Source organism: Pongo pygmaeus, chromosome 13 (genome assembly GCF_028885625.2).
Source record: "Pongo pygmaeus isolate AG05252 chromosome 13, NHGRI_mPonPyg2-v2.0_pri, whole genome shotgun sequence".
NCBI lineage: Eukaryota > Metazoa > Chordata > Mammalia > Primates > Hominidae > Pongo > Pongo pygmaeus.
In genome coordinates this window covers 121702283-121728825 of record NC_072386.2, presented here as the reverse complement: position 1 = coordinate 121728825, position 26543 = coordinate 121702283, and the positions used below count along the sequence as shown (strand labels likewise).

At 54.3% G+C, this 26543-nt stretch overlaps 1 protein-coding gene and 1 pseudogene across 1 annotated transcript in view; one reads left to right on the top strand and one right to left on the bottom strand.

The window, feature by feature from the left end:
* The window catches only part of LAMC3 (laminin subunit gamma 3), an 83967-nt gene extending 57950 nt beyond the window's left edge, over positions 1-26017 (bottom strand). The window contains exons 1-3 of the mRNA XM_054501494.2: positions 25570-26017; positions 8533-8837; positions 3026-3156 (exon numbers count right to left, since the gene is read on the bottom strand). Coding sequence (XP_054357469.1) covers positions 3026-3156; positions 8533-8837; positions 25570-25942 — 809 coding nt within the window. The 5' untranslated portion in view covers positions 25943-26017. The remainder of the gene's footprint in view (positions 1-3025; positions 3157-8532; positions 8838-25569) is intronic.
* LOC129044796 (small nucleolar RNA SNORA31) lies at positions 13830-13968 on the top strand (annotated as a pseudogene).
* Positions 26018-26543: the final 526 nt, after the last annotated feature.

Genomic DNA, 26543 nt, shown 5'->3' with positions numbered 1-26543 from the left:
CTCTTTTAATAAATTACCCTCAGCTGGGCGCAGTGGCTCACACCTGTAATCCCAGCACTTTGGGAGGCCAAGGTGGGCAGATCACCTGAGGTCAGGAGTTTGAGACCAGCCTGACCAACGTGGAGAAACCCAGTCTCTACTAAAAATACAAAATTAGCCAGGTATGGCAGCGCATGCCTATAATCCCAGCTACTCAGGAGGCTGAGGCAGGAGAATCGCTTGGACCCAGGAGGCAGAGGTTGCAGTGAGCTGAGATCGTGCCATTGCACTCCAGCCTGGGCAACGAGAGCGAAACTCTGTCTCAAAAATAAATAAATAAATAAATAAATAAATAAATAAATAACCATCTCAGGTGTTTACAGCAGTACAAGAATGGGCGAACACAGGGTCTTTGAGAGCAGCCCCGGCCTGTGGCCCCATTCCACACACAGGGTCAAGAGACAGGTGGAATCAGGCAGGAACAGGGGTGCCCTGGGAGCCTGCGGCATGCTCGGCAGAGCCTGACCCTGTGAGTGATTGTCCCTGTCCCGACCACTGTCCCTGTCCCGAGCTGCTCAGAGGCCATGGCTTCTGCCCCTGGCTAAGGCAATAGCTTCTCCCTAGAGCTTCACCAGAGGTGGGAGGGACATTAGCGTCCCCATTTCACACATGAGGCATCAGGCTCAGGCCTTGGAACTGACAGATGCCAAGTGGCTGAGCTGGAGCTGAAGCCCGTCCTCCTTGACTCCACGTGGACCCTGAGCTCCTGGACACTCCTCTGTGGCCACTCGGTGGCTCTCTTAAGCCACGTTCCACACTCTGCCCTCCGCGGGTGGTGACAAATCAGCAACCGCTGTTGCGGTTCCAGGTGCTTTAGCTGATATGCGGACACACTGTGTGGTAGGGCACATAGCACGGCTTCCACACAAGGCCCAGTTTAGGCAGGCAGCACCCCAGGGTTTCTTGGGGTGAGGGAGGTGCCAGGCAATCCTGGGGACAGTGGTCACCAGGGAAGTCACAAGGGACTGCCCCTGCCTTGCAGGGGGTGCTGTAAACACCAGCCCTGTGAAGCCCTCTGACCCAGGAAAGGAGAGTGAGACCCCACGGGCTCCACTGTGAACACAGGCTGTTGGGGCCACCTGTCCCCTGCCATGAGCAGCCTGCCCCAGCCAGCTGTGGTCTGAGGGTGGTCTGGCTCTGGCAGCTGGAACCCAGATGTCCTCTGGCCCGAAACCCCCTGACAGGAGGCACTGGAGCTCACGGCCACCTTCCCCGGGGAGCTCCTCCCGCTGACTCACATAAGGGGGCAGGTTGGAGCAGGGGATCCTCATGGCTGCAGGGGCTCTCAGTGATGAGCCTCGGCCTTCTCTGGAGCTCACACACCCAAAGCAGGCATTTGAGCCTCATGCCGCCCCCTTCTCCATCTCTCTAAGCCAACCAAGCACCTCTGAACTGTGGAGGCCCAGAGTCCGATGTCATCCCCGCTCCTCACTCCCACAGCCCACGGTTCACACACACAGCTGCATTTCCATCCTCAATCGCGTTCAGACCCATGCGCCCCACACCCCAGCCCTCTGGTCCAAGCTGCTGCCTCCCGCCCTGATTCCTGACATTTGACTTCCTCTCTCTTCTTATCCGCCCCACTTGGCTGTCAGGGGTTTGGGGGTGTTTTAAAAATCTGACTCTGTTACTGCCCTCACCAAATCCTTCCACAGCTTCCTCTTGACTCTGCCGGGTGAGGCTAAACCCGCCCAGGCCCCGACACTCTGCCAACCTCTCCACGTCCACCCGCCTGCCCTCCAGCCAGCCACACTGGCCGTCCCCTGGTCCTCAACCCCAGCCTTCCCACTCTCGGGTCCCTTCTGCAGCACCAGCTCCTGTCCTCCCCGACCCCAGGCACACGCTCTCCCTTTCCTCCCCTTTCTTGTTATCCTGGCGCGGGCTGATGTGTTTACTGGGGAGCAATCTGATCAGTGTCTGCCGTCCCCATGTGATGGGGGCAGGAACGCACTTGTTTTCCTCTCTCCTTTCAAATAAACCTGAGAAACACTGACGTGGAAGCCGTTCACGCCTCCCTCGCCCCACGGCCCTCCCTGGGCACCCACTGCCAGGTGGCCATGTGCGAGACAGGCCCTGGGACTTGAGGTGAGAGACGGGCCTCTACCTCCTGGGCAGCCCCTGCTTCCTGGAGGGGACAGATGTTGGAGGAGAAACAAACTGCCCAGGGCACTGACAGGTGCTAAGGGCACGTAGGACCAGGACCAGGACCAGGGGCCAGAGAGAAGCACCTTTCTCTAGGCCAGTAACATCCCCATACTAGAAAGGGGAAGGGGGCCGTGGCTCATGCCTGTAATCCCAGCACTTTGGGAGACCAAGGCGGGCAGATCACCTGAGGCTGGGAGTTCGAGACCAGCCTGACCAACATGGAGAAACCCCATCTCTACTAAAAATACAAAATTAGCCGGGCGTGGTGGCGCATGCCTGTAATCCCAGCTACTTGGGAGGCTGAGGCAGGAGAATCGCTTGAACCTGGGAGGCAGAGATTGCAGTGAACTGAGATTGCACCACTGCACTCCAGCCTGGGCAACAAGAGCGAAACTTCTTCAGAGAGAGAGAGAGCGAGAGAGAGTGAGAGAGTGAGCGGGAGCGAGAGAGCAAGAGAGAGTGAGAGAGAGAGAGAGAGAGAAAGAGAGCGAGTAAGAGAAAGAGAGCGAGAGAAAGAGAAAGAGAGAGAGAGAGGGAGAGAAAGAGAGCGAGAGCAAAGGGAGGGAGGAAGGAAGGAAGGAAGGAACCTCCAGGCTGAGGGGACAATGGGCACCAAGACCCAGTGTGTCTGGCACATGGCAAATCAGCTGATGCAGGGGACCCGGCAGGAGGTGGGCTGGGTGGGGGCCCCCAGGGCCTCGAATGGCAGGTGCTCCCTCCCTCTCCCCTAGGGTACACCTGGCTTTTGTGCCCCTCCCACCCCCCGCCCCACAGCAGCCGCCTTCCGCTCTCGGGTTTGGGTCCTGGAACCCTGCCACCCTGCCTCCCTCCTCCCTCCTACCTGCCACCCACAGAGAAGTCGGACACAGCATAGTAGTAGGACTGGAGCACCTTGGGGTCCTTGAAGATGTCGTCCCCAAACGTGTTGAGCCGGTCTAGAGAGATGAGGAGTTCGGTGCTGGTGACCCACTCCTGGGGCAGAGGGGAGAGGGCGCCATCAGCAGGTTCCTGAGTATTTAGTATTTACCCCCATCGCTCTGCTGGCAGGTCCAGCTGGCTGCCCCGGGAGCTCCTGGGACATAGGAACAGGCTGAGCTCAGGCCAATTCTGAGAACGCTGCAGAAATAAGGAGGCTGTGTTTTGGGGCTCACCCCAACCTGGGTGCTAGGCCACTGATTAGTGCAACTTCATTCAATGTCTTAGAGCCTCCATTTTCCCATCTGTGAAATGGAACAAAAATAGCACCTCCCCTACGAAGGTGTCTGGAGGAGTGTAGCCAGTCAGCACTGGCTGTGAGGTCGGGCCCATGGTCAGGAAGCAGCTGAGGTTTGGGGGGGGCAGGGGTCAAAGCAGCCCACTGAAGACCCCATTGTGCAGGTCACCTGGCTTTTTCCAGCGGCTCCTGCACTCCATTCCAGGGATACAGCTGGGGGACGGTGTGCCCCCGCAACCTTCTCCCCTGCTCAGTGGGGCCTGGCGTGCCGCAGGCCCTGGGTTTCTTGGTTTCTCACATGTTGAGGGTCAGGCTCCTGTGGACACTTGTGGCCCCTTGTCCTTGCTGTTTCCCCGGCCCTGGGCTCTGCCTGGCCCTAGCAGGCACTCGATAAATACCTGCTGATCCCTGAATGAGCAGCTTCCCCATGGAAGAGCATGGAGGGGAAGTCGGGGAAAACCCACGTGAAGACTGACATTTTCATCTGCCTGCTGTGATCAGCAGCAGCGGCTCCAGCTGAATATTAATCAGCGTTTTGATTCCGCCCAGGAGCCCCTGCTTTAGCAATCAGGCCCATCAGTACAGAAAATGAGCTCCTGGCAGGCCATCTTTTTGCCCCAGCGTGACTTGGGCCGACGGCCCTCCTGCTCCCCCAGAGCTCAGCAACCGGAGCTACTGCCGGGGACCCACGGCCTCTGCCAGAGGATGCCTCAGCCGGGGAGAGGGGTCCAGCACCCGAACACTAAAGTGGGAGCCTCTGCACCAAGCTAAGCTTGTGCTTGAGTTCGCAGGCCTGGATCACCCCAGGATGCACTTCCCAAAGGTCAGCGTGCATTCAGGGATCTGGTTAAAGTGCAGCTTCTGATTCTGAGGTCAGCAGTGGAGCCAGGGAGCTTGCGTTTCTAACAAGTGCCCAGGTACTGATGCTGCTGGACTGGCTGCTGGACAAGGAGCTGAGGCCTGGGGTGGGGAAGCCCCGCAGTCCAGAGCTGAAGGTGCTGCGGCGCTTCCTTCTCCAGAAAAAAGTGCCACTGGAGAACTCAAACCAGCTGGATATCAGAGCTAGGAGGTGCGGCGGCTGCTGACGCATATTGTGTGGTTAGGGCTCAGGCCTCACGGTAGCCCTGGAGTAGGTATTGTTATTAACCCCATTTAGAAATGAGACTGAGGCTCAGAGAGGGTAACCATTCTGTTCCAAGTTGCACAGTCAGTGCATGGCAGAGCCGGGATTCTGGTCTATCTGATCCCAGGGTCCCAGCTTTAACCATGAGGCTGGTCTGCCTTCCTGTGTCTATCCCAAAGCCCTTATCATGCCAGTGGGGCCCAGAGATGGCAATGACCTGCCCAAGGTCTCCCACTTCTGCTTCCTGGCCTGTGACCCAATCCATCAGTCTGCAAGGACAATGACAGTAAAGGAATGGGGTCAAAATCTTTGAGACATAGGATGGACGCTGGGAGGGAGAAGCCTTAGCCTCAATTGCAGGGGGCATGTCTTGATGCCTTAAAAGTCATTTCAGGGCCCGGCGCGATGGCTCACACTTGTAATCCCAGCACTTTGGGAGGCCAAGGTGGGCAGATCCCTTGAGACCAGGAGTTCAAGACCAGCCTGGGCAACATGGCAAAACCCCGTCTCTACTAAAAATACAAAAATTAGCCATTGCGGTGGCACACACCTGCAATCCCAGCTACTTGGGAGGCTGAGGCAAGAGAATTGCTTGAACCTGGGAGGCAGAGGTTGCAGTGAGCCAAGATCGTGCCACTGCACTCCAGCCTGGGCAACGGAGTGAAACTGTCTCAAAAAAAAAAAAAAAAAAAAGTCATTTTAGGGCAAGCCCCACTGAACCCAGGCACTGGAACTCCAGCTTAAGCTATGAGTGGGTGCTGGAGTTGATTTTGGACGGATCCCAGGACCCAGGCCGTTGCATTAAGGAGAAGCAGGAGGTAGACAGCTTGGGCTCTATGTCCAAGGGGTGCTCAGGCGGCCCCTCAACTCTGGGGGTCTTACTCTGCAACAGCCAGGTTGACCTTCTCCTCCAAAGTCCTAGGCCCTTCCATGGGGGTCAGAGGGACCCAAGACCCAGCAGCCACATCCTTCCTTCCAAGCTCTGTGTCCTCTGAGAAAGCACCTGCCCCCTAAATGTGTCCAGAGGGAGCATGAGGAGAAAAGAGCAAGGTAGACTTGCCTCTCTTTGTCCTGCTCTGCTCTTAGTTTCTGTACAGAAGCAGCAGGGGAGATATTTCTCAAAAGGTCATCTCTCCATCAGGGACAGTGTCCGGAACACAAGAGGCAACAAGACAGAAAACCTCCAACAGCCAAGGGTGTCCCCAGGGTGGTGGCTGCACAGACGCAGGTGGGAGCGGGGGCCAGCCCTACCTGCCTGTCTTCATCTGACCTCAGCTGACGTTTTCTAATCTACAGAGCTGTGGAGCCCCGTGGAGAAGAAATTGTAACTTTTAAACAAAATCATGGTGACATGTTTACATTTTTAGTGGGACAAGCAGGGCCTGGACGTCTAGAGATGTGGTTCTGTGTGTTAAAGGATTCGGCTCAAAGAGGGGTCTGGCCCTTTGCCCTGGATCCTGGGGAGTGACCTCCATATCCTTGGATGTCCCACCTGATAAGAGGGTCTTCCCTTGGGCCACACTAGGTAGTCTATGCCGATGATGTGATTTGCAGTGGGGGCCTTGGGCCACACAGAATCGGCTTCACCTCTGGCGGGGCTGGAGACAGGTCAGCCACACAGGTGTTCAGCCGTGTCTACACTGCCAGCCTCCAGTAAAAACTCTGGACTTCAGGCCAGGTGTGGTGGCTCACACCTTTAAGCCTAGCACCTTGGGAGGCTGAGGTGGGATCGCTTGAGCCCAGGAGTAAGAGACCAGCTTGATCAGCATAGTGAGACGAGGTGTCTATTTAAGAAAAAAAAATTATTAAAAAACTCTGGCCTTCAAAGTTGGCAGTACTCTACGCACACTGTCATATGTGGCTCTGGGGAAATATGTGCTGTGCGTGTGACTCCACTGCATTGGGAGAACAGCTGGAAGCTCAGAGCCTGGTCCCTTCTGTGACCTGGCTGTGCGCCTCTCCCCTGGCTGATGTGAGCCGATAGCCTTTCATTGCAAAAAATTGCAGCTCTGAGCCTCACAGCTTTTCTGAGTTCCGTGAGTCCTTATAGCGAATCACTAAACCCAAGGGTGGTCCTGGGGACCCCGACACGGCTGGCTCCGTGTGTTCTCATGCTGCACATCGCTGACAGAATGCAACTTCTTTTTGGGTCTCGGTGTCCCCTCTGGAAACAGGATTCTAACCCTGGTTCCCTCGTTATCCCAGATGGGCAAAGGAGACACTCTGAAAGTCTGGAGGGGAGGAGAGGGCAGGTTCCCTGGGTTTAGACACGTCTTGGGTCTGAACCCGGGGAAATGGACTAGAGCAGCGGTCTCCAACCTTTTCGGCACCAGGAAGAGGTTTTGTGGAAGACAATTTTTCCACGAACGGGGTAGGCGGTGGTTTGGGATGAAACTGTTCCACCTCAGACCATCAGGCATTGGATTCTCATGAGGACACGCAACTCAGTTGCTCCTGGGAGAATCTGATGCCGCAGCTGATCTGACAGGAGGCAGAGCTCAGGCAGGAATGCTCACCTGCCCACGCTCATCTCCTGCTGTGTGACTCGGTTTCTAACTGGCCATGGACCAGTACCGGTCTGCAGCCAGGGGTTGGGGACCTGTGGACTGGAGAGCCACCCAACACACTTGTGTGTAGATGAACAGCTATGGACACACAGCAACGCGGACACAGATGGGTGCCGATCCCGGCAGGTCCACACACCTGGGTGGACCTACGTGGGCTGGACTGGAGGGCCCTGAATGGACCGACATGGTGACAGGCCTCCCGTCCTCTCTGCCGTGAGGACAAGGACGGGGAGCAGTCATGCACGCGTATCTCCCGAGTATGGGTGGGCACCCTCTACGTGCCAAGCACCGCACTGGTCACAGTGTGTGTGTTCCCGCTACCCCACAGCAGTCTCTCCAATGTGGCAGCCACTGGCCACATGTGGCTAAGTTAATAAAATAATTATTTTAATAAATTTATTAATATTTAATAATAATAAAATATTATTAATAATAAAATATGAAATCCAGTTCCTCAGCTGCGCTGGCCACATCTCATGGTGGCTGGTGGCACCACATGGGACAGTGCAGTTAGAGGAGCTTTCTGTCATCACAGAAAGTGCTGCTGGTCGGCGCGGCCTTACAGCGTGGGACCCAGGGCTCTATGACTCCAAAGCCCATGTTCCTGTCGCATTTTGCCATTTTCGTAGGAGCCCTTGGAGACACATGGGCAGGCCCTGTTATTAATTCACAGGAGGAGGAAGTGAGGCCCCTCGGCGGAGAGTTACGAAAAGAACACCAGCCAGGAGTCTGGACACTCAGGTGCTGGCCTGGGTCCTTCCATGCCTCATTTGTGCCCCTGGAAAATGCCGTCCCCCTCCAGGCCTCAGCTTCCACGCCCATATAAGGAAGGGGCCAGGTGGGTTGGCAGCCCTCACAGGCTCCTGGGAGCCACAGGGCTCTGCCCCAGGAGGCCAGGGAAGGGACAGCTCTGGTCCACTGAGCAGCCTGTCTTCCATCTGGTTCATTAGCGGCATTCACAAAAGACTTAGGTGCAACAAGGCTTCTGTGGCAGAAAGCTTGAAAACCATGGGGTTTGGGGCCAAGGGCAGTGGCTCACGCCTGTAATCCCAGCACTTTGGGAGGCCGAGGCAGGTGGATCACTTAATGTCAGGAGTTCAAGACCAGCCTGGCCAACATGGCGAAACCCCCGTCTCTACTAAAAATACAAAAAAGAATCAGCCAGGCGTCATGGTGGGCACCTGTAACCTCAGTTACTTGGGAGGCTGAGGCAGAATAGCTTGAACCCAGGAGGCGGAGGTTTCAGTGAACCAAAATCACGCCACTGCACTCCAGCCTGGGCGACAGAGCAAGACTCAGTCTCCAAAAGAAAAAAAAAGAAGAAAAAGAAAACCATGGGGTTTTGCAGGTCCCCCACCCTGTGTGTCCTGGCACATCAGACCCTCCTACTGCCATGACCCAGTCCCAACCCCGTCCCGACCCCCCAAGCCCCACACCTCCCTGACCTGCAGCCCAGGGCTCTCCTCGAAGTTGTAGGCGCTGGGCCGGCCCTCCAGGGTGGAGAAGGCCACATTGCCCCCACTCAGCGGGGAGATGTCGCTGAACTCAGAGGTGCAGAAGGCCACGCGCTCGTCCTCGCCAGGGCGCAGGTACTGGCCCTCGGGCCGGCCGTAGGTCTTCTGGCAGGAGGCGCTGTAGAACTGGTAGGGCTCCCATGGGCTGTCGGCGCGGCTGCGCTTGTAGATGGCGAAGCTCTCAGGGCGACTGGTGTGGAACTTTAGCCTCACGTACGTGATCTCGTAAGCCTTCCCTGCAGCCAGGAAGACGGGGCCCATTTTATGGAAGGGGAGGGAGGAATGGAATCCTGGTCCAGGGAGGGCAGACGGCTGCATTGCAGGCACTAGCGTGGATGGATCGTTGGAAGCTGTCTGGAGCTCTGGACAGGGCATGCCACACTCCATTCATGATGCCTGCTGGGGCACTGGAAAGGACAATGCCCGCATGCTTCCCAAGTATTTGCCATCCCTTTTCCGGGTCAACTCGCCACCCTGCACAGGAATCTCCATTGCAACACCCCTGATAGGCAGCCATCTCTTTTTGCTCAAATATCTCCAGCAATGGGATGTTGCCACATTCTAAGAAAGCCCGTTCTACCGTTAGAAAGTTATTTCTTTTACTACACCCCAACAAAGCCGATCCTTGCACTGTGCCTTCGGCCTCATTCCCTTGCAATGACTACAGATCTCCTAATCCTAACAAAATCCTCCCTGGACCCCTTATTGCTCCAAGTTTCTATCTTCCAAATTTCCCAAGACAGGTTTAAATCTACTGCCCCACAGCCTCATCTCCCAACTCAACCTTCAACCTACTGCAATTCAGCTTCTCTGGGCCACTTCACAGAAGACACTGTACTTGCAAAGTTACCTCACCCACAGCCCCCCGTGGCCACAGCCAGGGGCCTCGGATCATGCCTCATTTCCTGGGCCTCTGATCATGCTCACCACCTCGAAAGTCCCCTGTCCCGGGGCCTCCACCTGCTCTCCTCTTCTTTGCCTGCCTTGGCCCCCTCCTGAGCCCCGCTGCTTGCTCCCTGAACCCCCAGCTTCCAGTGGCCTCTCCCTTCCCTGGGCTTTAGCCCCACTCCCCCACATGCCCCCGACACCCAGTTGGGGGATCTGCAGGCTTTGGGCACCTGCCTGCCCTGCGCTCCACCCTGGAAGCATCCTCAACAGCGGACCTGGCTCCGTCACAGTGACTCAGCTACCCTGGGAGGCTGGGGTAGGAAGGATGGCTGTGGTAGAGGGAAGGGGGTCCCCAATTCCTCCTCTTCCCTCACGGGATGTCAACAGGCAATGCCTAAGAAGAGAAAAACCCTGACATGGCAGTGCAGGCACAGGGCTAGGAGATAAGGATGCATCAGGGAACAGAAATGGCTCAGAGAGCGCCGGATGGAGAGGGAGGCTGGGGTGCGGGCGCGGGAGAACTGCCGCCTTCCACAGTTCGAGCTGGGAAGTATCTGGCTTCTACGCTGAGAGTGGGTATGATTTCAATAATAAGAAGGAAGTACAGCCTGAATTTAAAAAGGCAATTTCCCCACTGCCTGAAATGCCACCATCTCTCCCCATCCTCCTACGTTTAGGACTCCATCCAGGTACCCCCTCCTCACAGAAGCCCAACACAATCTTAAGCCCTAATGCACACCCCTGACATCCCCCCAAGACAGGGGAGGGGGCCTCCTGCAATGTGACTCCATAGCTAGCCTCCTGCAGAGTTACCTGCTCAGCGGTGGCTCCCCACGCTGGACAGAGCTCCTCACCATAGGCACCAGGCGTCTCTTTGGTAATCTCTGCCACCCCAGCGCCTTGCAAGGTGCCTGACACCTGGCAGGCATTCACTGAGTGTTGGTGCAGGAACGAATGAATGAAGGGAAGAACGGCCCACGCAGGGAGTCCCTCCTGCATCTCTACCGTTGGCAGTAGCCTCTCACTCCCCAGAGCAGCACAGAACACGCCCAGTCCCCTCCCCATGGTCGGCTTTCTATTCTCTGATCCTTCCATCCCTGGTCCCAGAGACCCCCAGGGGGCTGCCCACTGCCACCACCATCTTCCTTAGGTGCCGAGGACAAGCCACCCTAGTCGTCTGCTGAAACATCTTGGCTCTAGGTAAGAGCTAAAAGGCTGGGTGCGGTGGCTCATGCCTGTAATCCCAGCACTTTGGGAGGCCGAGGCAGGTGGATCACCTGAGGTCAGGAGTTCGAGACCAGCCTGACCAAGATGGTGAATTCCCGTCTCTACTAAAAATAAAAAAATTAGCCAGGCATGGTGGTGGGTGCCTGTAATCCCAGCTACTCGGGAGGCTGAGGCAGAAGAATTGCTTGAACCCAGGAGACGGAGGTTGCAGTGAGCTGAGATGGTGCCATTGCACTCCAGCCTGGGTGACAGAGCAGTCTAAAAAAAAAAAGCTAAAACTTCTTTCTTAGAAGAAAACAGAGGAGTAAATAATATTTGGGACTTTGCACTAGAAGAGCCTTCTTAGAAATGACACCAAAAGCACAGGTAACAAAAGAAAAAATACATAAACTGGACTTAATCAAAACCAAAACTTCTGTCCTTCAAAGAACACCACTGAGAAAATGAAAAGGCAACCCGCAGAGTGGGAGAAAATAGTTGCAAATCATATATCTGATAAGGGACTTATCCAGAATATACAAAGAATTCTTACAACTCAAAAAGACAACCCAATTAAAACCGGAAAAGGAGGAATAGATTGCTTGAGCGCAGGAGTTTGCAACCAGCCAGGGCAACATGATGAAACTCCATCTCTACAAAAAATATAAAAAATGAGCCGAGCGTGGTGGCCCGTGCCTCCAAGCTACTTGGGAGGCTGAGGTGGGAGGATCCCTTGAGCCTAGGAATTAGAGGCTGCAGTGAGCCATGATCACGCCACTGCACTCCAACCTGGGCAACCGAGTGAGACTCTATCTCAAAAAAGAAAAAACAAAAATGGCAAAGGTTTTGAATAGACATTTCTGCAAAGTGGATATATGAATGGCCAAGAAACACAAGAAAAAATGCTCCATATCATTGGCCAGCAGGGAAATGCAAGTCAAAACCGTAATGAGATCCCCTTCACATCCTCTAGGCTGGGTAGCGTCAACAGAGATAATAACAAATGTTGGTGAGGAAGTAAGGGGATTGGAACCCTCATATACTGCTGACAGGAATGTAAAATGGGGCAGCCACTTTGGAAAACAGCCTAGCAGTTCCTCAAAATGTTAGACACAGGGTTATCACAGGACCCAGCAATTCCACTTCTCAGCATATACCCAAGAGAAATGAAAACATATACATCTACACAAAACGTACATATGGATGTTCACAGCAGCTTTCTTTGTAACAGCCAAAGAGTAGGAACAACTCCAATGCCCAGCAACTGATGAATGAATCAATAAAACGTGGTATATATCATACGATGGAATATGATTGGGCTACAAGAAGAAATGAAGTGCTGACACACGCAACCACAAGAATGAACCACGAGAACGTTAAGTGGCAGAAGCTAATCACCAAAGACCACATCTTATGGGATTCCACGTAAATGTCCAGAATAGGCAAATCCATGGAGATAGGAAGGAGACAGGTGGTTGTCACTGGATAGGGGTTCAGGATGGGGATTGGGGGAAAACAGAAAGTGACTGCTAATAGGTACAGGGTAATAAAGGTGCTCCAAGCCGGGCTTAGTGGCTCACACTTGTCATCCCAGTACTTTGGGAGGCTGAGGCTAGAGGAGCGCTTGAGCCCGGGAGTTTGAGACCAGCCTGGGTAACATAGCAAGATCCTCTCTCTACAAAAAATAAATAAATAAATAAATAAGAACAAATTTAAAAATTAGCTGGGTGTGGTGGTTTGCATATCCCAGCTACTTGAGAGGCTGAGGTGGGAGGATGGCTTGAGCTCAGGAGGTAGAGGCCGCAGTGAGCTGTGATCGTGCCACTGCACTCCAGCCTGCGCAACAGAGTGAGACCCTGTCTCTAAATAAATAAATAAATGTATTCTAAAATTGATTGCGGTGATGGCTGCACAACTCTGTGTATGTACTAAAAACCACTGGATTGTATAGTTTAAATGGGTGAATTATATGGTATGTGAATTGTATCTCCTAAAGCTGTTATATACACTATGTATGTTATTGTGGTGTTATGATAGATATCAGTTTTCAGGCTGGCCGTGGTGGCTCACACCTGTAATCCTAGCACTTTGGGAGGCCAAGGTGGGAGGATCACTTGAGCCCAAGGGTTTGAGACCAGCCTGGGCAACATAGTGAGACCCTGTCTCTCTATTAAAAAAAAAAATATATATATATATGTGTGTGTGTGTGTGTGTGTGTGTGTTTTCATCCACAGCTCCTCGCTCATGACTCCCATAGCCCTCCTTACGGTCTTTTGTTAGAATTTTGGGTGTGTTGGTTGGGCCTCAGGGGCAGGCCTCTGCCTTCTCCTGCTGTCCTTTCGCTCTAAAGTTCCCCCGACCTTTTTTGACTGTGGGTCTTAAGACCCTCCAATAGGGTCCCACCCTACACCCAAGGGAAGCAATGCTGATGTATGAAGCGTCCATAAAAACCCGAGGACAGGGTTCAGGGAGCTTCTGGATGGCTGAACATGGGGAGGTTCCTGGAGGGTGGCACCCAAGGAGGGCATGGAAGCTCCTGCCCCTTCACCGTTCCTCAACCTGCTCATCTCTTCATCTGTGTCCTTTGCAATATTCTTTATAATAAACCGGTCAATGTGTTACCCTGAGTTCTGTGAGCTGCTCCAGCGACTTGATTGAACCCAAAGAAGGGGTCATGGGAACTTGAAGCTAATCTGTCAGAAGTTTCTGAGGCCTCGACTTGTGACTGGTGTGTGTGGCGGAAGACAGCCTTGGGGACTGAGCCCTCAACCTGTGGGATCTGATGCTATCTCTGACTAGATTGTGTTGGAACTGAATTAGAGGACACCCAGCTGGTACTGCTGCTTGTTGTGTGGGGGAAAAACCCACGCATTTGGTCACAGAAATCTTCTGTGTTGATGATGGTTGTGGTCTGAGAGCAGAGGAAAATCACAGTTTGAGGAGTTTTTCCCTACCAGTTATATACACGTATAATTGGACTTCACATCCATTAGGATGGCTATTATCAAAAAAACAGAAAATAACAAGTGTTGGCAAGGATATGGAGAAATTGGAACTCTCGTGCACTGTGGGTGGGAACGTGAAATGGTGCATCCGCTATGGAAAACTGGTGGTTCCTGAAAAAACTAAAAACAATGCATCTATTTGACAGCCCCAGAGCAGTTACTGTCTGTTAAGGTCTCCACTACAGATGCAAAAACAGCATCCCTGTGCTTTCTCTCTGACTGCTCTCTGCTTTCTGTAGCAGCCGAGATTGAATAGAGGAATACAGGAAAAACCATGGAGAGAGAATTTTTGCAACTCAAGAATAACCTTGTAAGCAGTGAAGAGCCTGTGTTACTCCAAGCAAGAACCTACAATTTGAGTTTACACGAGAAGTGCCGGGAAATATCCCCTACCATCCTCAGCTGGTTGATTACACTTACAAAAGCTTAAAGGTTAAAACTAATTAAAAGCAAGCCAGTGACTCTTTGGTCCATCTGGGGAGAAAAAAAAAAACAACAAAACACCAAAAAACCTAAGAATAGAATTGCCATATGATCCAGCACTTCCACTTCTGGAGATATACCCAAAAGAACCGAAAGCCAGACTCCACGCTTGTGTTACATGTATTTGGGGGGGAAAAATAAAGGCACTCTCCTTCCTCCCCTAGTCTCTCTATGCACCAAAACAAGAAGCTGGTGAATTACCTCCAACCTCAGCAAGTGACCTCAGTATTCACCAGATCACTAGCTCATTCTCTGGAATATTCCTTGTGTTTGCCCTCCTCTCTGTCATTCTCTCAGTCCCTCGTCTGTTCCCTGACTTATTGCAGTGGTCTGGAATGCCCTGCCACCTCTCTTTGCAAACACGTAGTCATGACTCGGTCATGTTTCGGCTCAGACTGTACCTCAGAATCCTTCTTAACACAAAGCCCTAGGCAACGCTCAATCCAAGGAAAACCGTTTGGTCTCCCCAGGTTAGAGGAGAACTTGGCAATCTTTTTGTTTTTTAGACTTGGCAATCTTGATTCATATTTGGGGCTTAGACTTAGTGCCAAGATGGGAGGGCTGTGATGGAGCCTAGCCCTGGTTCAGCTAGGGTCTTGTGGTATCTGACATTATGGCCATGGGGAGTCCCCAGCTCCTCATAGGGAGTCACCACACCCAGAAGTGCCAAGAGCTCGGCTGGGAGAGGAAGAACAGGAACAGTGGGTGGCCAGATGGGGCTCAGGAACCCTGCTGGGTGTGACTCCCCTGTAGGCTGGGAGCAGCTCACCCACCTGGTTCTAATGCTCGAGGTGGGCAGGGTAGCCTCACCCATGCATTCCCAGCCCAGCTTTCCACCCTAGCCCCTCCCGCCCCACTCCCTAGGCCACTACTGCCCAGATGGCTCCAATTATAGGGCTTTGTTTTGTTTCCATTTTCCCAAAATAAGCCTCTTCGTACTGAGCTCATTCTGCTTGGTCAGTGCCGGATGTGGGCCGGCTTGATTTTATGACTGTCCCGGTGTCATTCTTGATGGGCTTTATGTTCCAGCTGGCTAGAGAGGACACAGCTTGGCGCTCCTGCTGTTTGGCTTGGGCGGTGCGGGGCCCGGAGCGGGAAGGCTCTGCTGTGCCCAGCTGCTGGCTCAGCCAGCAGGTGAAGACTGGGAGGGGGGTGGATGGGACCTCCATGTCTCCATGGGCACCAGCACCCCCTTCACCCCCTTCCTAGGCAGCCCCTTCTCTCTGGGTCCCCATGGACTCCTGAGTAGGAGGGCACCCTGGTTTTGAGCAGTGACTTTGGGCATGACACTGAGGAAGTCCATCTCCTCCCTGAGCCTGACTCCTCACTAGTAAATGAAGTGTTTGGGGATCTCAGCCATACAGTGTGGGTAAAGTACTTGGCAAAGCACCTGGCACATAGCAGGTGCTCACTAAATGCTGGCTAGTGTGAAACAGAGACTCATCCAGGGATCATGACCTCCAGGCACACTTGGGACAGTGTGATCCATACTGTCAGGACTGCCTGCTGTCTCCACTCTCTCACTGAATTATAAACTCCTTGAAGGTATAAATCCTGCCTCGAGTCTACTCATTCATCTGGCAAGCATTTATTGGGCACCTCTTGTGTGCTAGGTGCCATGCTCAGCTATAAGGATTCACGGCACCTGCCCCAAGGGGAGGTTACAGGTAGGGAGAGAGAGGCAGGTCTTGTTTTTGTTTGTTTTGAGACAGAGTCTCACTCTGTTGCCTAGGCTGGAGTGCAGTGGCGTGATCTTGGCTCACTTCAACCTCCGTCCCCTGGGTTCAAGCCATTCTCCTGCCTCAGCCTCCTGAGTAGCGGGGATTACAAGCATGAACCACCAAGCCTGGCTAGTTTTTGTATTTTTGTAGAGATGGGATTTCACCATGTAGGCCAGGCTAGTCTCAAACTCCTGACCTCAAGTGATTTGCCTGCCTCGGCCTCCCAAACTGCTGGGATTAGAGGCGTGAGCCACCGTGCCCAGCCGAGACAGGCAGGTCTTTATAGAACAGGACAAAGTAGCCCAGGGAGGCTGTGGGAGCATCAACAAGGCACTCAAACTTATGGTTCCAAGGATGAGCAGCCATTAGCCAGGGAAGGGGAAGAGAAAGTGCATTCCACACCAGGCAGTATGTTGGCAAAGCTGTGGCCACCTTGTGGTGAAGCCTGTATGTAGTTCAGGCTGGCAGGAGCATGGAGAGGGAGGAGGTGGTGAGAAGTAAGTTTGGGGCATGTGGTCCAGTAAGCTGGTGGGATGAGCAGGGGTGCATGGGAGCCAGACAGGTGAGGAGAGCAGAGGGAACAGAATTCCAGGCAGAGAGAAGAGCATGTTGGGCGGCCTGGAGGTGAGGGGAGCCAAGTACTCCCAAGCAGTGTCACCACCAGCTAACAGTCAAGGATGACATCTTGGCTCAGCTTTCCTGATAGGAACACAGCTGTCTCAATCACCCAGAAGCCTCATTAGCCCCTGGAGCTTGTGAGGGTCTGGGCTAGGGCTGCAGATTTTAATTCTTGTCGCTGTTTAAAAGATCTTGGGGGCCGGGCATGGTGGCTCACACCTGTAATCCCAACACTTTGAGAGGACGAGGCAGGCGGATCACCTGAGCTCAGGAGTTCAAGACCACCCTGGGCAACATGGTGAAACCTCGTTTCTACTAAAATACAAAAAATTAGCCGGGCACGGTGGTACGCACCTGTAATCCCAGCTACAAGGGAGGCTGAGGCACGAGAATCGCTTGAACGTAGGAGGCAGAGGTTGCAGTGAGCTGAGATCATGCCACTTCACTCCAACCTGGGCTACAGAGTGAGACTCCAACTCAAAGAAAAACAAAAAAAAGATCTTGGGGCCACTCCTTTCCCAGCCTTTTTGTTGCCTTTGGAAGAAACTTTTTCATCACAAAGGAGGGATTAAGCTGCTGTCTTTTATTTATTTATTTATTTATTTATTTATTTATTTATTTTTTGAGATGGAGTCTTGCTCTGTCGCCCAGGCTGGAGTGCAGTGGTGCGATCTCGGCTCACTGCAGCCTCTGCCTCCCGGGTTCCAGTGGCTCTCCTGCCTCAGACTCCTGGGTAGCTGGGATTACAGGCACACGCCACCATGCCCGGCTAATTTTTGTATTTTTAGTAGAGACGGGGTTTTGCCATGTTGGCCAGGCTGGTCTCGAACTCTTGACCAAAGGTGATCCACCCGCCTCAGCCTTCCAAAGTGCTGGAATTACAGGTGTGAACTACTATACCTGGCCTTTTTTTTTTTTTTTTTTTTTGAGACAGAGTCTTGCTGTCATCCAGGCTGCAGTGCAGTGGCCCAATCTCGGCTCACTGCAACCTCTGCCTCTGGTTCAAGCAATTCTCCTGCCTCAGCCTCCCAAGTAGCTGGGATTACAGGCACCCAACACAACGCTTGGTTAATTTTTTTTTTTTTTTTTAATAGAGAAGGGGTTTCACCATGTTGGCTAGGCCGGTCTCGAACTCCTGACCTCAAGTGATCCGCCGTCCTCAGCCTCCCAAAGTGCTGGGATTACAGGCGTGAGCCACCGCGCCCGGCCTCTAATTAACTCTTGTAACAAAAACTCCCTGCCGTGTCTCTGTGATATTGCTGCGTCTTCTCTCACCTCCTGGTTTGGCAAGGACAGAAAAGCCGGGATGTTTCCTATCGCGTGAGGCCACTCGTTTGCATGAACTCCCAGTGACTGCCTTTTTCCGATCACGCTTCTAGCTGCCAGCTACCTTTCAAGTGGCTCCAAGTTCCCCTCCCGAGAGGTGTCTGGCTGCTAGATGTTTACCAAGGAGTCTGCGCCAGCGACACGCAGCAGCCCGCACACAGCATCCTTTAGCGAATACACATCGGGGCCAGCCCCCCACCTGGTTCCAAGGCCCGAAGCCTCTGCTCCAAACAGGCGCAGACACCAGGCCGCCCCCAGATCTGAACCGTTTGCTCCGCACGCATTATTTTAAGGGGTTGGGAGTTACGGTGCCAAGCTGTGCTGCACCAGAACTTTGAAAAACATCTTAAAACAGAACATAGCAAGGCGGGTGCTTTTTTAAAAAAAAAATCGTAGAAATGTGTTTTCTCCAGTTTTTAAATTAGAACAAGCTTCATGAGAGAATATTGGGAAAATGTAGAAACACAGAAAATGGAAGAAAAGTCGCTGCAAGTCCTGAGGACAAACACGCTTACCAGTTTGATGTCTTTCTTTTTTGCCTACTCTTTAGGGATTTTAAAATATAAATCTGATGATTCCACATATACCAACTTGTGTCTTTTTCTTCATTCAACATTTTGACTTAAGCGCTCCGTGTGTATTACAAACCCTTTGTCAGCTGTTGCACTGAATGGCTCCAATCACCATGTGAATTTATGTCCTACAATTTACTTAACTATTCCCTTATGGTTCCAATTTTTCCCTACTATAAAGAACGCCTCGATGAATGTTTTCATGCATTAGGACCCTTCCCTTATTTGAATTCCCAGAAGTAGGATTCCTTTGCCAAAGGCCAGGAATATTCTTGTGGGTCTTCAACCATGTCGCCAAGCTGCCTTCCCACAGGGCCGACATGTACTTTTCCCCAAACCTTCTTTTATTGTGGTGAAATACGCATAACATGACACTTACCATCTTAGCCATTTGCACAGCTCACATTGTTGTGCAACCTTCACCACCATCCATCTCCAGAACTCTTTCATCTTCCCAAACTGAAACTCTGTCCCCATGAAACAGCCACTCTCCATTGCCCCTCCCCCAGCCCCTGGCAACCAGCATTCTACCTTCTGTCTGTGTGGATTTGACTATCCCAGGGTGCCTCTCATAGCAGTGGAACCCTACAGTATTTGTTCTTTTTTGGCTGGCTTCTTTCCCTTAGCATAATGTCCTCAGGGTGTGTCTATACTGTGGCTGTGTGAGAATCTCCTTCCTTTTCAGGGCTGAGTAATATTCTACTGGATGGATGGACCACATTTGCTCGTGCTCATCATACACCCCTCGGTGGACACTTAGGCTACCTTGACTTCGGCTATTGTGGAAATGCTGTTATGGGTCAGGTGCCGTGGCTCACGCCTGTATTCCCAGCACTTTGGGAGACAGAGGCGGGCAGATCACCTGAGGTCAGGAGTTCGAGACCAGTCTGGCCAACATGGTGAAACCCCGTCACTACAAAAAAATACAAAAAATTAGCTGGGTGTGGTGGCAGGAACCTGTAATCTCAGCTACTTGGGAGGCTGAAGCAGGAGAATCGCTTGAACCTGGGAGGTGGAGGTTGCAGTGAGCTGAGCATGGCACCTAGCACAAAAGAGCGAGTCTCTGTCTCAAAAAAATAAAAAAGAAAAGAAAATGCTGCTATGCACACGGGGGCCCTTGCGTGACATCCAGAGTGGTTGGTGTCGAGGCGGCTGCTCAAATTGCCCAGTCGAGGGCTCAGGTGGAGACCGAGTCAGGGCGAGGGGTGCAGGTGGAGTCCTGGACGACTATGATTCAAATAAGCAAAGCCAGGGCATGAGCTGGGGAAGGGCATGGCTGCTGGGAGGGCTTGCCCGGGGACAAGGGGCCACCGGGAAGGGAGGTAGACCAAGCAGCTGAAGCCTGGGCAAGGGAGAGCAGGGCAGGGCAGGGCTCGGCTGGGAGGACGGCAGCGCTGCTGTGAACACCATGGCTTAGGAGTACGGGAGGCACCTGCAAGGCTGGGGGCGCTTCATCCATGAATCCCTCACTCCCTTGCTCTCAGCGAGGAAACACAGTGCAATCTTGCAATCCTGGGGTTCACAGCCCAGCCCCACCAATTCCTGGCTCTGTGGCCTTGGGCAAAATACCTGAACTCCCTCGGGTTCACTGGGCAAGTGACTGCAATGTAGTGCCTTGGTTTCCCCATTTGCAAAATAGGCATAACAATAACAGGGCTAAATGAGCAAATGTCTTGGAAGCACTTGGAACAGTCCCAGGCATGAAGCATTTGTTCAACTACATTTTTCTTTTTTCTGAGACAGGGTCTCGCTCTGTTGCCCAGGCTGGAGTGCAGTGGTGTGATCACTGCAGCCTCGAACTCCCAGGCTCCAGCGATCCTCCCACCTCAGCCTTCAAAGTAGCTGGGACAACAGGCACTTGGCCCCACGCCCGGCTAATTTTTTCATTTCTATTTTTATTTTTGTAAAGACAGGGTCTCACTTTGTTGTCCAGGCTGACCCTGAGCTTCTGGTTCAAGTGATCTTCCCGTCTCTGCCTCCCAAAGTGCTGGGATTACAGGTGTAAGCCTCACCCAACCTCATTGAAATTTGAGCTGCTCTTCCATTCATTCGCCTGACCAACCTTTACCCAGCACCCTGTGCAGTGGGCAAATGCAGGCTGGGCACTGGGGCACAGGTGTGAAAACAGACATTCCCTCTGGCAGCTCAGAGATAGGGCTGGACATAAACAAACCAAGCCCTCACGCAGTGTAATCCAGACTCTGGTGGAAGGAGGATTAGGGGCTGCAAGGATGCACGGGCAGGCCCTCTGCCCAACCTTGGAGGGGTGAGGGGCTTTCCAGAGGAGGCACCTCTAAGCTGAGTGGGGCAGACAGACATCCTCAGGGCTCAGCACAGGGATCGGCAGACATGCAATGGTTTTGTGGATGAACAAGACGTGAGTTAGGCTGAAGGTGGGAGGAGAAGTGCGCTGGGCCGAAGCCACAGCACATGTAAGGCGCTGGAGGAGAGAGAGCGCCTCGGCCCAGCCAAGGCCTTGCTGAAGGGCAGTGTGGGGAGTGGACAGGGATGATGCGGAGACCATGGAAAGCTGGCTACACCCATCCTGGGCTTTGCGACTTCCTAGCCCTGCATGTCCCGGATTAGTCCCGGGAGGCCCGGAGAGAAAGAGGTGGCCAAGGCCAGCTGGGCCCAGGGGCCTGGAGGGCAGTTCTGTCGGTGGATGGAGGCTAACCAGCCGCTGCCTTGACCCCCTGCCCTGCTCGGGGCCCAGCGTTCCAGCCAGAACCCCCAGGGAGCAGGAGGGAGGACTTGGCCCCCAGCACTGGCCCAGGCCAAGGCAAATGCAGCCGCCCACTCAACAGGAAGACAGAACGGAGCCAAGGCTCAGGAGACCGAGCTGAATCCAGGGCCCCTCGGGGACCACAGGGTCCCCCTCATGTCCAGCCCCCTGAGACCCGGCTCCTCGCTGTGGCTGGCCAGACCCCAGCGTCTTCTCGGTATCTGCACTCAGGCCATCCAGGCCTGGCAGGTCGAAGAACATCCTTCCCTCTTTGGTCAGCTCCTCCCATCCTTCAGCTCTCAGCGAGACCCTTCCTGACCCTAGAGATGAGGCTCGTGCGTCCCAGTGCATGTTCTGAGCATACATCCTTGTTCTCAGCACTGCTCAGTACAGGCTGCCTTCTGGCAGGCCCCGAGCCCCCCAGGACAGGGGCCGCACATGGCCCTGTTCACAGCCGCATCCTGTGGCCAGTGAGCCAAGGCTGGGTGACACCAAGCAAATGGCTAAATGAAAGCAAGAAGAAATCAACTCCACACAGGGGCATCCGGGACCTGCGGGGAAGGGAGGGGAGAACTCATCCGCTTGGGGACTCAGGTCTTTCTGTGGTTCCAGGAGATTCTCAGCGATCCAAGTGCAAGCGGGGAGGAGACTCCCCCAGCCCACCGAAAGCCACAGCCCAGACTGTTCCTCCCAGGACCGAGGCTTCAAGCATGTGGACCAGCCTAGCCCGGACTCTCTTCATTCCCGAGTGCAGCAGTTAGGGGGAGGGTCCCGGGGGCCACCATTTATTGAGTTGTGTGACCCTAAGCAACTGATCTCACTCTCAGCGCCTCAGTTTTGCTGTCTGTAAAAGAACAGAGCATGCCAGTTTGGGATGCCGCCTGGGCGAGTCCTTGGCACATGGTAAGAGCCCCGGAATGGTCTGTACCCCTGTCACTGTCCACTCCCCCCACACCCCACTGACTCCCAGGCCCCAGCCCAGTGGCCTCCCTGGGTCTTGGTGGCGGGCTGGGGCTGCCAGACCCCACTGCTGCCTTTCATCCCAGACAGGAAGGCTCAGCTCAGAGATGACGGGAGGATCTGGAACAGATGTCCAGGAGCCACGGGGGGCTGGGAATGCGGCGACCTCCATCTCCTTCCCCGCCCCTCACCCCATTCCCTCTAGGAGACCCCGGGCCAGAGCTGGCCGCCCACTCTCCCCTCCCATGAGCCTTCAGGGAGAGGGAGCAGTGGGGGGACAGAGCCAGCAGAGGTGGCCTAAGGACCAAGAGGAGAGGTCGTCAGACGGCCTCCACAGGGGACACCGACAATCCCAGGCCTCTCCTTCCCCCGCTATTATGCAAGCCATGGCTTAGCCTGGAGCAAACCTAAGTCATAGGAAACCAAAAAGAGGCCAAATCTGAGGCTGTGCTGGGCCCCCGGCGCCCCTTGTGCATAAACACAGACCAGCGTCAGGATGTCTTTGAGGAGGCAGGGTGGCCGGGACGAGCATTTCTCAATCCCCGCAGGGGAGCCCACCCGCAGGGGAGCCTCAGCCCTGAGCTGTCTCAGCAGCCACGCTGGTCACACACAGGGACTGCTATGGCTCCGACCCGGGCTCATGAACCCGAGCAGCTGCTCAGGAGGTGGCGACTCTTATCTGTACGGTACAGGTGAGGAAACTGAGGCTGGGAGAGGGGACTCCGCTTGCCCAGTGAGTGGCTCTGCTGGGCCTAAGTCCAAAGCCCCCTTTCGTGATTTCTACCCTATTCTGCCTCCCAGAGCAGGCAAAAGAGAATGCTGAGCTGGCCCCAGAGCACAGGACAGAGGAGGTGACCCTGTCACTCACACTTGTGGACTCTCTCCTATATGCCTGGTTTTCGGCGACAAAACAGGAAGAATGCTCACCGGGATGAGACACAGCAGCAGGAGCGTGTGTGTGTGTGTGTGTGTGTGTGTGTGTGTGTATGTGTGTGTGTGTCTTCGCTCTCTACATTCACAGTGTGGAGGCTCTCAGGTTCCTTGCTTTTAGAAGGATCAGAACTACTCTGCTTCTAAGGTTCTAAGCAGAGTTCAACGAGGGCGCACAGCTCAGCACAGGGCTTGGCACACAGTAGATGCTCAGTAAACAGGAACTACCTCAAATCCAAAAACTTGGCCATTTCTCCCAACTTTCTTCCACCTTGTTTGCCTGGGCTGAGCTCTTTCCTTGGCCCCTGGGTTCCCAGGACACATGTGATACCCTTTGCCATGGAGCACGGTGTCTCCCCCGCAACTCCCCACTCTGTCCCAGATTCCTTCCCCTGTGGCCTTGGGGTCCTGCCAGCTCCATCCAGACAGCTCCCCCAGCCTCCCCCCTCCCCACTGGCTTCCTGTCCCCTCCCCTTTGTCCCATCCAGAAGCCCCACCTAGTGATCCAGATAGGCCGAGAGAAGGTGACGTGGCCCCAGAAGAAGGGAGTTTCTGAGGTGGCAGCCAGTACCTGTGTGCTCTGCAGAGGGGGCTCACGGTCCTCCCCCCACCCCACACCAATGTCACTTCCCAGCCCTCCCCAGGACACTGTCACCAGGCTGAGGTGGAGCTGACTCAGTTGATGGGTGGCGGAACTCACATCAAGGAGTTTATACTCTGACCTCTGACGTCCATGGATGTCCACGCTCAGATGCTCACTTAGCAGCTGTGTGCCTTTGGGCAAAACAACCTCTCTGAGCCTCAATTTTCTCATCTGAAACATGGGATACAGTCCCATCATCCCTAATCCAAACTCCTAGGCTCCAGATGTGTTTGGGAATTGAGAATTTTTCAGCTTTTAGAAAGACGATGCAGGCCTTATACCATATATTGTGCTAATACCCCCAGTGGGGTCTGGGGCTGCCGGCTGTACTCAAATGAGATTTCAGTAGCAAAGCGAATGAATATTCATTCTCACTAGGATAAACATAGCTTATAAATAGCCTCAGGTCAGGTTTAGCAGCCAAAATGAGTTATAAAAATAATTTGAGTTTTCAAAGCTTTGGGAGGCTGACCTCGAAGATAAGGGAGTCTAACCAGTGATACCAGCCCCTCCTGAAAGGGCAGTGGAGGCTGCAACAGGAAAGACACTTAGCGCATACCCGGCCCCAGAGGACATGGGAATCGGGCTGAACTCAGAGGGAGGAGACAGCATTCCAGCTCCCTGCAGTGGGGGCAGGGGCTGAGAACCAGGGCTGGGTCCAGACTCCAGATTCTGATTCCTGGAGATCTAAGGGCTCCTGCACCTCGGCAAGTCATGAGCAGGGCGGAGAGGCCACGCCACCGGGCGCAGCTGCCCAGCAGCATGAAGAAACTTAGTCCTCCTCCCCAGAGGGTTAAACTTTGCCTGTGCAGTGATGAACGTCACAGCTTCTATCTTCCAGAACCCACCCAAGGACTGCAGGCAGCTTCAGGGGTCCACTGAGTACCTGAAGTTGACCAGAAGACCCAAGATCAGGAGCCCCTGCCCTAGAGGGTGACCAATTCAGTCCTTGGTGTGTCACCTCCCCAACAGTTCCGGTCTAGGATGGAAAACCATTACAGGGGATTATAACTGCAACCTAGAACCAAAGCTCTGCAAGGGACTCCCTGCCTCTCCCGCCCCACGGGGCACCCCTCAGTCTATCCTTCTGGCTATCTAGGGGTACAGGTCCTGGGTTTTTTCTTCTTTTTTTCATTCTTTCTTTTCATTAAGAGATAGGGTCTCACTCTGTAGCCCAGGCTGTAGTGCAGTGGCACTATCATAGTTCACTGCAGCCTCAACCTCCCAGTCTTAAGTGATCCTCCTGCCTCAGCCTCCTGAGTAGCTGGGACCATAGGTGTGCACCACCATGCCCAGCTTTTTTATTATTATTATTATTATTTTTTGAGACGGAGTCTAGCTCTGTTGCCCAGGCTGGAGTACAGCAGTGCGATCTCAGCTCATGGCAACCTCCGCCTCCTGGGTTCAAGCGATTCTCCTGCCCCAGCCTCCTGAGTAGCTGGAACTACAGGCACCTACCACCACGCCCGGCCAATTTTTCTATTTTTAGTAGAGATGGGTTTTCACCATGTTGGCCAGGCTGGTCTTGAACTCCTGACCTCAGGTGATCTGCCCGCCTAGGCCTCCCAAAGTGCTGGGATTACAGATGTGAGCCACCTCGCCCGGCCTATTTTCTTTATTGTTTGTAAAGATGGTATCTCACTACGTTGCCCAGGCTGATCTTGAACTCCTGGGCTCAAGCGACCCTCCCAGCTCGGCCTCCCAAAGTGCTGGGATTTCAGGAGTGAGCCACCGCAGCCAGCCTAATTCCTATTTCTGAGCCCCCCCACCCCATTCAACACCATATCTGGGTCCTGCAGCCCAACCTGGGCGCACAGAAGCTAGGCCTCGGCCTCAGACCCCCAGTGGAGTGGGGACAGGGGGTGCGGTGGCGGTGCCCCCAGCCCGCACTTACCCAGGTGGAGGGTGATGTTGACCGAGGTGGGGTACTGAACGCCGAAGGCCATGGACGGGCTCTGCCACCAGGTGCTCTCGTCCTGGCTGTGGAAGTCGGTGAGGTAGGAGGCGTTGTGGTGGCGCTGGGGGTCGGCGGCGTCGCAGCGCTGGCACTGAGTCCCCGCGCCCGCGGCGCCCACGTGGGGACAGAAGTCCTCGGGCGGGCTGCCGCACGTGTGCGAGGCCTGGGCGAGCCGCCCAAACGCCGCGTTCTCGAACACCGGCAGGCAGCGCTGCGGGCGCCCCGCGCCGTCATAGCACGCGCCCATGCCCGCGCCGGCCGCCCGCAGTGCCAGGAGCGCCAGCCCCAGCAGGAGCGCAGCCGCCGCCATGGTCAAGGGCACCGACGCCGCGCGCTCTGCCGGCCCCGCTCGGCTCGGGTGGGCGCGGACCGCGCGCTGGCAGCCAGGACCCGCCTTCCCCGGCGGGGCGGGGAGGCTGGAGGGAGGGGCGGGCGGCGGCGGCCCCACCCCACTAAAAATACCAGGGACGGCGCCGTCCCCGGGCGCCCACCCCCACCTGCTGGACGTGCCCGGCAGTGCGCGGCTCGAGAGTCCGCTCCAAAGGCGACCCGGGCCTCTTTGAGCCTCAGTTTCCTCGTCTGTGGAGTGGGGTCGGTAAAGATGCAGGCTCATTCTCGCCATTGGGAGGCTTCAATGGCTGCTCATTAAACAGAAACTGCTCACTCCAAGTGCCTTGGAGTCCTGAGACAAAAGGGGACACGAGGACCTATCTCTACCTGATCGCTACCGTTTGCGCATCTCCTCCTAGCAATAAAGTGTGCCCTGGACATGGTTGTGAGATGGCTCCGCAAAGCTCCTGTCGCCCTTAACCCTGAAAAGCACTCCTGCTGCCGGCTGTGCTCTGTCCCCACAGCAAAGAGATTCTAACCTGATATTTGTGACAAGGGTACCTGGTCTTATCACAAATGTC